A 12,035-nucleotide genomic window follows, 5' to 3' on the forward strand; every position below is an offset into this window, starting at 1 on the left:
AACCCTGCCTTGCTGTTGAGCTCTTCTGACAGACCTGCTGTCGGCCCACGGCCCCTTTTTCTTGCCTTAATGACTCAAAAATATGCTTTTTGAATTTTCTAATTCTGACAGGGTGCCTTGCTGACGCAGACAGCCCGCCTGCCTTTATCTCCTCCGTCATCTCCTTCTGCCACCAGGCTGAGGCTCAGCATATGTGTCAGAGCTTCCGTCAGTCACCGGGAGATAGAGTTGAACCTGAAATATTTATGACGGTTCCCAAAAGAAATCCGGGCTTATTCAAAGCTATTTGTTATAGTTGTCAGCCCTGAAAGCCTTGGTTGCTAACAGGGGCCGGGTTCCCATAGGAACAGTCGCTCCTAAAATCTGCTGGTTCCCTTATCTGTAGGCCTGCTGACAGTCTTCCGGTCTCAAGAGAAGGTCTGGCCTGTCATGGAGTCCAGCAACCTTCACTTTTCCTTACGGCTCTTTTACTCCCTCTCATACTGTGTTTGAATCTCTTTGACTCTCCTCATCCAATCATTTCATCTGTTACATTTGTGTCTCAGTCACAATTTAATGTCATTTCATACAACCCCGTCCCTCCAATTTTCTTTTCTCCATTCTTCTGTTTAACTTGGATCAGGAGCAATTTATTCCATTTGTATAATAAAATAAGCTTCGTTGAGAAGCAAAATGCTTCATTTGGATTCCATTTTGTCCTTCAACGAATCTCTCATGTTGAGGAAATGCTTTGGAATGAGACGCAGCATCTCCATAAACTGGTCTGATGTCAGAAATCAGAGGCGAGACATGTCACCTCATCCCTCCATTAATCTGACCGTCCCTCACCTTCTTTAATATTTCTTGGTTATTTGTGTTGGTTTGAATGCCGATGTTTGAGTTTGTGTGCATGTTGTAAATGAACTGGGAGAGATCAGAGCAACAGGTGAATTTCACTGTAAGTTCACTCATTTACACACATCACAAGAGTAATAACTGCAAAGACACTAATCTTACTCCTACCTTATTTGTTTAGGATTATTTATAATAATGTCTCCCAGTTCATGATTCATATCCTCCTCTGTCCATCTCCTCCCGTTCTGTACCTCATCCCTCATTCCTTTCCTACCCCAGCTCCTTCAGCTCCACCACAGGAAGTGCACCTGCTCAGTCTGAGCTCCACTAGCATCATGGTGAGCTGGACAGCGCCCCCTGCCGCCCGGCGGCACGGCAACATAGTGCGCTACTCCCTCACCTATCAGGCAGTGGATGGGGAGGACACAGAGCGGCACGAGGTGTCCAACCTCGCAAATGATGCCTCCAGCTATGCACTGGAGGGCCTGGGGAAGTGGACAGAATACAAGGTGACCGTGAGGGCCCACACTGACGTGGGTCCTGGCCCTGAGAGCCCACCCGCTTTCATCAGAACCAAAGAGGACGGTACGTCCAGAGGAGGGGCTGTCTTTCGTCCCCACTGTGGCTCACTCTGGCCTGGCTTTCTACTTTTTTCTGCTTCCTCTACACCTTCAGTTCACTGCCTGCAACCCGCTTCCCCATGTCCCCCAGTGTCTGGCCTCTCCTGCTCCACTGTCCTAAAAGCCTGAGCTTTTCTGTCTCTGAAGTTACGCCATGCCCAAGCCCCTTTTCTTGTGTCTCTCGCCTCTGTCGCTTCTCAAAAAAAAAAAAACATGGCTTTCAGAGGGTCTCCAGAGAAGCCTGCCCACTTCTGCTGTGCCAGATAACCGGACACAGAGCAGTGCCGGGCCCAGTGAAGCGACCGCAGAAGACGCCCACCACCACTTCACCCTACCACCATCAGTCTAATAAGGATGAGATATCACAGATGAGGAATGGTCTTTTGTCCTGAAACAGCAGTGAAAATTGTTCACTGTGCACAAGCTGCTGCAGACTCTGTAGGCCGAGGTTCACTAGTGGCACAATGTGGAGCTGCTCCGATAAAGATTTCTTTTATACTGGTCAGTAATCAGCCCAGCGGGCTTCTCTAGTCCACATCTGCGCACTGCCCCTGGCATCACCCAGCATCCGTTTTCAAGCCCACCGCCCCAGTTACGCTGGATGGGCCTTCATCCTGCGCTCATAATCTCCGGTAGTATGCACCCCATGGTCCAGACTTCCTGTATTCCCTCAGCTGCAGGAGAGCTACTTGACCAACAACTCATCAGAACAGTTGAATTAAGGATGGAGGACGAGCCCAACCGTGATTGGACGCAGTGTGACTGATACAGCAAGTGCAGCATGCTTGGCTTTTTTCGCTTTCTTCTCTTCTCTCTCTCTTTTCTGGCTTGCTCTTTTGCCTGCTCTCTAGAGGACCTGTGCCATTTGCCATCCATTGTGGCCCTTACAAAGGACAAGCAAAGACTTTGTTTTAGTTAAGTACCCAGTGCTCTTTCTCTCGCTCTTTTTCCATACATTCCCTTTTTTTTATAGCAGACCAAACAGCTGCACCGGCCTTCCTTCTGTTGCCTGTCTCAGTTCTCTCTCACTACAGTTGCATTGTGGTCAAACTTCTAGAGCTGTGATCATCACAAATGCTTTCTGCCAACTTTAGCAATTCCTGGGCTTGACATCAAGCCGTGGACGCTTCTGTTTCCTCAATTGTCAGAACAATTTTATTTAATGAAGCATGGGTAAATGAAGCAGACAGATGCCGAGCTCAAGAATACAACCTTGCCTAGAGCCAATCAGTATGCCTTAAATTTTAAGCAAACTGAAGCTAAGCACAGTGCTACGCTGTTCTCTAGTGTGAGGTCAAAGGAAGAAATACATGAAACAAGAAAGAACTGTTTGGTAGTTATCTTGAAGAAGAAAAAAGTAACTGGCCTTTGTGTTGGTGTGTTTGTGCATGTGACAGGCGTGGGTTTAATTCACCCAGAATGAAGATGTATCATGCATGAGTGCTGTTAATCATCAAGCTCCTCCTGTGTTAAATTCTTTATGTTCCAGTTTATACATCATCAAAAAGGGCACTCCATTTCCCTTTAACTGAAAAGTAGCCACACGTGCTGGGGGGATATGTCCTTGGTCGAGAGGGCAGGTTGTTTTGGAAGACTTGGTGTCCTAGAAGACCCTACATCAAACTGGCTACATCAAACAACCTTGACCCAACTGGGCACAGATACTCCAGTTTTCTCTTCTCTAAATCACTTCTCCCCGCGGTCTCCACCTGACAGCCAGATGATGCGAGCCTGATTACCTTCACGATTGTAGGAACGTCCAGTCGTGGATTTTAAGTTTCCATGGAGACCTGAGCAGAGAGGATCCCATTAGGGCTTGAGTACCATTGGAGGGACAGCAAGCAGCGGGTGACAGTTAATACAGGTTCATAGTTCAACAGCAGCTCAAACAGCAGTCCGTAGATTCCAGGAAAAAATAAAATATTATCAGCAGTCTGAGCTTTAATGTAGATTTATGCTGCGAAATGTACAATAAAATGTTTGGAAGTTGGTCCAGGAAGAAATGTGGCACCCCTGCCACTCGGCCTGTCTCGGGCGCAAGTGTGGGCTTTATCAATTTTACCCAGAAGCTCTATTGATGTTTTTTTGTTTGGAAAGGTCAAGGCAGGATTCCAGATGCTAGCAGATTTATACGCTTAAGTAATTCCAATTAACGGGGTTGTGTCCTGCTGATGGTGGACTCCTGAGCCCACATGGATCAGTCCTCACCATGTCATGCCTTCATCCGTAGGCCAAATTAACGCCTCTCCACCTTTGCATCGACGCGTAAATAAAGAGCTTTGTAACCTTGTGTATGATGCTCAGCTCTCTCTTCTCCCTCTCAGTCCCTCTTTCCCACTTCCAGTTGACCATCGTTAGCATTTCAACAGTTGATATGAAATTTGTATTCATCCGAAGCCCCCACCCCACCTGTGGGAGCTGACCAAGCACCCAGACGCCACTCATAAACCCTGTATCAACACACGTATGCTCAGAGAGCTCTGGCCTGCTTACAAAGTCCCAGCACAGCCCTCTGTGAATCTTAATGTCATTTATCCTCCCTTTGCGGCTTGGCTAACCTTTCTGTGACCTTTATGCTATTATGGATCACTTTAAAAAGATCACACTCGAACTTCGCACAGAGTGATAAGTGCGTCTTTGTAAGCAGCCTTGTCTTCCAGACTTGATTCAGTGTCTTCAGCTCATGGCGGGTGTCATTTCAAGGTGGTAACTGCAACCTGTCACCTCCGCAGTGCCGGGCGCTCCTCCCCGGAAGGTGGAGGCGGAGGCGGTGAACTCCACAGCGGCGCGGGTGACGTGGAAGCCGCCTCTCCAGGTGAAGCAGCACGGACAAATCCGCGGCTACCAGGTGGTCTACTCTCGCATGGAGGACGGCGAGCCGCGCGGCCAGCCGGTCATCGTGGACGTCTCCCTTCCCGAGGCCCAGGTACCGTTATTCTGTCTGGTAATTGCCACATCAATGTGACTCATCCTACCAGGCGGCTCTGATAACATTATTTTTCATTTTTTCAAGTGTGACTGAGTGGGTGGATGTGTTTACTTTCGAGGGTAAAATAATAAAAAGGAAACTCACTGCCTTGTTATAGACAATGCGTTTTATAAAATTAGAATCACACAACTGGAAGAACATGGTGAAGAAAGTTTGGAAAGAAGCAAATTTATCAAATTAATCCAAAGGAGATAAAAATGGTATTGAGCCGACTGTCAGAGCTTGGCTGGTGATCTTAGTGTCAGGTAAGGGATTGTTATCCCAGAATTAGCTTGCGGGAGCATGTCATCCCTCCCAGACCCCTTCCAAGTAGCTCTGCTTATCAGAGCGACCACACCGTGCCTTTCCCCGGAAGGAGAGAAAAAAAATCAAGGGCCTGACATGAAATGAAGGTGCGATGAGAGCTGCTTTAACAGAAGAGCAGAAGCCCCAATCCAGCCAGCAGGGAAATGAAATCCACGACCGCAAGGAGGTTCCAACATGGCACCCTGCATGGCTAAAGTGCCGCTGTTCAACGTTTTAAAATGGCTGAAGAGCATTTCTGCTGCGGTAGCCTCATTTGAATTTGAGCGTGTTGGTGGTCGAGGTGGCTAGTGGCGGATTTTCGCGGCCACCGTGACTTATCAAAAATCTTTGGCTGAAACGTTCTTGTTTGTTTTTCGTTTTGCTCCCTCTTATTCCTTCTTCACTGATAAACCGCTCAACCCTGATTCCCTTCAGCAGTCACATTCCTGCCTTATCTGTGCATGCGAGACGTCTTGAGAAAGTCCTCCCTCACACGTAGGCACACGTACACACAGAGTTTACTCCTCTGTACCTGTGATGGGTTTACATTCCCTCCTCACCTCCAGCGAGATCTCAGAAAACATGACCACACATGCCAGGCCTGCACCAGAGTGACTCCTTACTCAGGTCACTCAAGCACAGCCAGAGGTCTGTCCCATCAAGGGAAATACAATTTCTCTTTAATTAGCAGTAATCACAATTATTTCGGCTGCTTGCACCATATCCTCGCACCTCCAAGATTGTGAGTTTGAATCCCGGCCTGTGCATGTGTTGCCACGGGTTCCCTCCAGGTTATCCGGCTTCCTCCCACCATCCGAAGGCATGAGTGCTAGGTGAATTGGCTGAAGGTGTGAGTGAGTGGATGAGCATGTGGGCGCCCTGTCCTGCATGACCCTGACCCTAGCGGCTGTTGAATAAGCTGTTATTGATAGTCAGTGAGTGAGTGATTACTCCTTCTGGAGTGATTACTTCAGAATATCCAGTCGTTAATTTAATTTGCGTTTTAACAGTTTAATAGAATATAACAGATTTTTTTTTATTAAAAAGTTGTTAAAGAAAATAAATAATTCATAAAACGTGGGCAGGACATGGTAAAAGGAGTGCATCATGCAAAATTATGGTTTTATCTTGGTTATGGAATTTTTGTAATGGTTGGTATAAATCCTAATCAAAATGAACCCTAATGAATAGTCTAATACATTACACAGTACATACATGTACTGCTTTTTATACATCATGAAAATGTCTTACTCGGCAGAGTAAGTGCTAAGATCCTGGCCAGGTTGGTTTTGTGACCTGATTGTGGTTGTTTGGAGTTTGACTGGGCATTTTGTATCACCATTCGTTCATCAGACGGTTCCTGTTGCCGGATTGGCCACTTTACCGGCCCAGTTCTGTATCATTTTAAGTGGGCAGTTCAGGCCTTGGGAGCAGATCCTGATGCCAATTGCCGCTCGTTCTGTGCCAGGTTTATGGCCGGCGTGTCCTTGTCTACTGGATGAAAAGTGTTTTTCACTCCCTCTGCTGTACTGATGAACTCCTGTTTGGGACTAAATCAATTGGAAAGTATTCTTGCCAAAAAAGAAGTTTAAACTTTTTTTCTCTGCATTTTATTAGCTCGTGTAGCTCCTCCAGACACATTCATTCTGAGTGTCAGCTGTCGCCATAATTTACAAAACCACTCAGATAAAATCACATTAAACTGCCCTTCAATTACAAACACACCGTAACATTAATCCTTAATTACCTTCTCATTTACTGGTACTTCTTATTTGCACTTACACCTAAACACCTCTTTGTGTTTCATGTATTTCACCTTTTTTTCCCTTCCAAAAATGCACCCCGCCTACAGACAAGGACTTGTTGTAGAGCCCCTACTCAGATAAGAGGTCCTTGTCACTCGCTGATCTGTGTTTAGAAGAGAGGTATGCTTCCCAGACACAGGCAGGGGGAAAGAGGGGATGAGCAGGAGGTAGCGGCAGACGGACAGAACAATGGGAGGTGTGAGACGCATAGAAGGCCCTGTGAGTGTGTATGTGTGTGTGTAGGAGGTGAGGATGGATTTTTCAGTAAACATGGCCATTCATGGTGATATGAGAGCCCACACAGCGGCCTACGTGGTTCCAACTGGTACCAAACCCAACGTCACAAATACAGGGACTGTGGAGGTGCTTCTTGCCATTGATACACACATAAACTCATGTGTGGAGTGGACCTGGAGAAAACACTTTAAACCAGTGTCCCCTGGGGACCTGTTTCAGTAATGATGATGCCCTCCAACTGAGGAATGAAGAAGGGAGACACGTTTTAGCCCTCAATCGCCACAGTACACATTATTTCCCTCACTGCTCTGTGAAAGGGTAATGGAGATTACCCACCTTTCTAAAGATATTTGGACTCACACGCATTGGAGACACCAAATTATACAGGGAAAAGGCCAAGATGGCAAAATAATCATGGATACCAAGGATGAGTTGTTTTTTTTCCTCATCCCCCTAGGATACCCTGTTTATAGTCAATTAGTTGTGTTGTCTGTGTGTGTGTGTGTGTGTGTGTGTGTGTGTGTGTGTGTGTGTGTGTGTGTGTGTGTGTGTGTGTGTGTTTGGGTCCAGGTTGTTATTCTGCACCTCTCCTACCTTACTGCCGAAACATTTGCTACACGTACAACATCTGCCAAAATAAATTATCTTGACAGATCGTCTCGGAGGCATTCGCACGCCGCACCACCCCTGCCCTCCAAATGAATTTCAGAAAAGATGAAGGCTCCCCCATAACTCAAGAAAGACAGCCCTTCCCGCAACGTTCTTCCATTTTGTATTTTACCCAGCCACCTGCGCAGTGCCGCGGCTCGGCTCGCCGCCTATGGAATGCTGTTGTCCTCCGTAATGCTGCTTTTCCAACCAGCAAAGCAGTTTTTTGCGGCTTGTGACAAACGCCTTTCTCCTGATAGCGCAGGAATCAAGGTGAGGCGGAGCGGAGCGGAGCTGAGCGCTGCAGCTTGGGTCCTGATGCAGCAGAAGCGGCGCGCGTGGGGCTTGGCGTTGACGTGTGAAAGGTGATATTCAAAACCTGACATGGACGCCGGGTGTCAGGATTCAGGCCCAGGCAGCAGAAACACACTTACAAATAAACAAACGTAAATGCGCGCACCATTAGGCTTTCACCCCGGGGTCAATACTGACACTTCCTCAGTCGGGCCCCAGGGGCCACGCCCAGCCCGGCCCTGCTGGAATATGGAGGAGGAGCTGTGTGCCACGGCCTTGGGATATTGGTCTGGAATATGGAGTTCAGACACCATGTGCCAATCCAGCAACCCAACCTCAACACAAATGCACTTTCAGGCGGGTCACAATGCTCTAACGCGCCTTGTCACAGACTTCACAGTTAAGCAATAATAGATGAATGCTACTGCTATTCTGTTAGATAACACATCCATTACTAGTGCTAACAGTAGAAGTGGATGGTATAAACATTATAAGCAGGATTTCTTTAATGCTTATATTCCCTATGAAATAAAATGTTTCATACGTGTGACATTAAATATTGCATCATTTTATTTTATAAAGGCATTTAAATGCTTGTTTGCTGAGTTTGTATGTTAATAGAAGTCTGATCCATTCATTTCGATAGCTAACCAGACTGTAGATGGCTCAAGAGTCATCGGTGCCAGCGGTTATAGGAAATATTCCAACTGGATATATTCTCAACCTAAAGAGTTTATATCATCTGATTTACATTTTCAGCCTCATCAACCATTCACTGACTCATCCCACTCCCATCACAGGATGAAAGTGATTGTTCATTTTGTATCCATTCGCAGTGACCTTTCATTAGATGCCAAACCATGTAGCAAAACTCCATGCACTGAAGACATTCTTCTCTAAGCTTCTCTAAAGGTTTTTCCTTCCGCATGCCACTGTGTACGTCAAGACACTTGCAATTGATGTATACCTACACAGACGTTTGCACAGTCCAAAAACAGACACCAGAGCTTTAGCTGAGGGTGCTGAGAGTCTATAAGGTACTTCTTTATTTGGACAGGAGTGTGTTTTATTGGCTACTGTGCATGATGTATGTCTCCCTGATGCACTGCCCAGACTGCACTGTGAATAGGAAATGTCTGCATTTAAAAATTATTATTTCTTTTTTTTTTTTTTACCCTGGCCCTCATATTTTTTCGAAGAAAGCCGAAGGTGCACAGCCCCTTTGTCTCTTATTTGTCGTTACTCAGCAAGGTCGAGGAGTGGAATACAAATGCACCTTCGCTTCTGAATCAATTCCTGCCACTGACGTCTCCTCCGCATGTACGGCTACTGAAGACGACACACACCCCTATCGAATATCTGTTGGCCTTTTTCGAAGTAGAAACAGCCCCCTTCGCAGCTCCAATGAACAAGAGTGCCGAAGTGCTGGCAGTTTAAAGGGAAAAGAAGGCAGCTGAGGCGTTCCGGGCCGCAGAGAGAAAAATGTAATCCCTGCCCTCTATGCTGAGCAAGCAGAAAGGACTCCAACCTCTCAAGGTGAAATTTAATCTCAAGCCACTGACAGACACATTACAGCGGCAGTGGGAGAGCGCTAAATCACCACACACAAACACACACTTCCTTCTCAGCAGTCATAACTTCGCGCTCGCACACTAAGAGATGCGTGCACGTGGGAAGACTTTATATTAAAACTGGGTCATGAACATCACAAGTTGGGGGTTTCATGAATGTGTGAGAGATGGTAAAGGCAGGGAAATGTAGATGAAGTACAAAATCTGTATTGCTCTCTCTGCCAGCACTGGCGTCTGGTGTTTGTTACTACATCTGTAGACTGTGTTCTGAGGTGACGTGCAAAGCTTGGCAATTGTGTTTTTATTCCCCCTCAGCCATAAAAAAGTGTGTTCTCTGCAGGGTCTTGCCTAGCAGCCAGGAGCGGTGAAAATTAGCCGCGCTTTAGCAAGCGTCCACCTTTTATCCAGCGCAGCAAGATGCTATAAACTGAATGGGGCCGAGAGAGGAGTTCTAACAAGGCAGTGAGTTGCACTGGGAAGCGCGAGAGAGAGTGTGTGTGCACACAATCATTTCATTACGGACGTCCTGCAAATGGTTGGCATTCTCAGATCCCTCATTAACGCTCTGCCGCTGGTGGCTTTTAATGTATTTACAACTCCCTCATCTCTTATTGCATTGTTTTTTGATAAAGGACTCATTCACAACCCAGGTACTTATTCAATGGCCATTATTTTAGAATTGGCGCTAAGTGCAGTGCTAGAAAGAGCCACTCGGTTGTTTTCTGTATCTTGATTGAAAGAAACTAGCTACACCCTGTTTGTTGGTGTGTTATTATTTCTGATCTTTAAAGATCTTTATATGTTTAAAATGGGATGAGCCTGATAATTGACAGTTCTTAAGCACTTTATATTTCCTCGTTTTGCATGATTTAAAGTCTGTCACATATGCTGACATTGTTAAAGATAATGTTTATTCCTTTTTTTTTTAAATCTATTTATTCATGTTAAACCTAATGATGCCTTAGGTCATCATGGCCCACATAGTGCCAGTTTGCAAAGAGTACCCATATCTCACTTGGAGGTATGAACCTGCGGGAGCTAAGGCAAGTATTCATTCAGCCACGCCAGGAGGTGTCATTGTAATAAACCAGTTTTCCCTCCTTACAGCATGGAATATCTCCCTCTCTCTCTCTCTCTCTCTCTCACCAGTGCCACTGTTGCTGCTGTTATTGTCATAGATACGTATGGGTCTCATATACATATCTATGTGCAGAGCTTTTATTTTCATGCTATGCTTCTGACATTTTTTTTTTATGATTATTTTTAATGTCCCCCCTCCTTCCCTTGTCTGTGTCAGTGGAAGGATGACGAGTCAACGGACTATGTGAGTAACAGTGTGCTGCCGGGTGTTTTCTTTTTTCCCCTGTCAGGCCGAGGGAGTTACCGAACATGGATACTAACACATTTTCCCACCTCGCTCTTCTCTTTTCCTGTTTTACGCCCTGTGTCTTTCTCTCTCTCAGCCTATCAGCCCCATGGAGTGAGATTAGGAACTTTCGCGCTGTAGAGTTTAATTGGTGCCCCTGCAGGCGCTTTTGATAGAGGAGGATTGAGCACCTTCTGAGATGGTAGTAAAGCCTTTTTTCTTTCCCTTTTTACTTTTTCAACACGTCTGTATCTTTAGCAGAGATGAGACGGGTTTTGTCTGAACACCACACCTGCCCCTCAGCTACATAGCCGCCTGTGCAGAGCCTTGCCGTTGCACTGATGCAGCATATGCAAGTCTGAAGTTCCACATTTCAGGTCTCTTTTACCACAATATAAGATATATTACACCATCCTAACTTGCCTCCCACCCATTTTTTGTGATTATTATTTAAGTTCCCTCATCTCAGTCCATCACTCTCTGAGAAATGAATGGTTTTTAAATCTCTCTTTCTCTCCGTTCCCACTTTCCATTATAACACATTTCAAAGTATGGTGTTTGGGATCTGGGTATAAGAAGTGGGGGAGTGGCACATCAGATTTCAAAGTGGAGAATTGTTTTTTATGTGTGGTGTGTGTGTGTGTGTGTCTAATGCAGGTTTAATGGTGTGGCATCACATTGCGTGACACCGCACCGCACCTTTGCTTCATGGGTATTAGGGCTGTAAATCCGCTTTTTGTCTAAAAAAAACATCAACATATAACAGTTGATGCTGGTTAAGGTGCATTTAGTGTTGCCAGCCTGCCACACCCAGCCCGGTCCCGCCAGCTCCTGCTCTGTGTGAAGACACTCGTCTGGGCACAGGTTTGACTGGCTGCCAGCGGAGATACACATGGGTCCGATGTGTGGTTTAGGCCCAGTGTGCTCTCAATCGACGTGGAAAGAAAGTGGATTTACACCTCAACCCTGAGATGGAGAAGTGTGAGCCACGTTCGATAAATGAGTGTGTTTGATCCTGTGCTTGTGTAACGGAATATATATGCTGCTTGGGGTATTGCTAAACTGCTCTGCATGTGACAACATGTGTGTGTGTGTGGTGTGGGTGTGAAAACATGGAAAAGAAAAACTTGATCATTGCTCAGCATCAGGCCTGATGTTGTTTCAGATAAAGAGGAAAACTGGTGTCTGTCTCATCCCCTTCATCAATAGTGAGGTATAAAAAAAACACTAATGGGGCTCCAGCCTGTCCTGAGCGCCGTTGCTCCGGCAGCCTGCAGGGCTGGAGCTCAAAAAAACACCACCTGCAGACAGCCTCTGATGTCCCTGACTCTCAGATCTGGCAGGAAGCTCAGGTCTGAGTTATATAGAAGGCCAGAGAACCAGGCG

The 12,035-nt window shown here is 46.2% G+C and overlaps 1 protein-coding gene across 23 annotated transcripts in view; it reads left to right on the forward strand.

Moving 5' to 3' along the window:
• Positions 1-12,035, forward strand: part of ptprfa (protein tyrosine phosphatase receptor type Fa) — a 176,959-nt gene that overhangs the window by 127,823 nt on the left and 37,101 nt on the right. For 11 of the 23 annotated variants that reach the window (XM_028999941.1, XM_028999942.1, XM_028999955.1 and 8 more), the window contains 3 exons: positions 1,114-1,419; positions 4,187-4,380; positions 10,581-10,607. In XM_028999941.1, coding sequence (XP_028855774.1) covers positions 1,114-1,419; positions 4,187-4,380; positions 10,581-10,607 — 527 coding nt within the window. The remainder of the gene's footprint in view (positions 1-1,113; positions 1,420-4,186; positions 4,381-10,580; positions 10,608-12,035) is intronic. The other 12 variants (XM_028999939.1, XM_028999945.1, XM_028999947.1 and 9 more) reach the window with 3 other exon arrangements.

This window comes from Denticeps clupeoides, chromosome 13, assembly GCF_900700375.1.
Source record: "Denticeps clupeoides chromosome 13, fDenClu1.1, whole genome shotgun sequence".
NCBI lineage: Eukaryota > Metazoa > Chordata > Actinopteri > Clupeiformes > Denticipitidae > Denticeps > Denticeps clupeoides.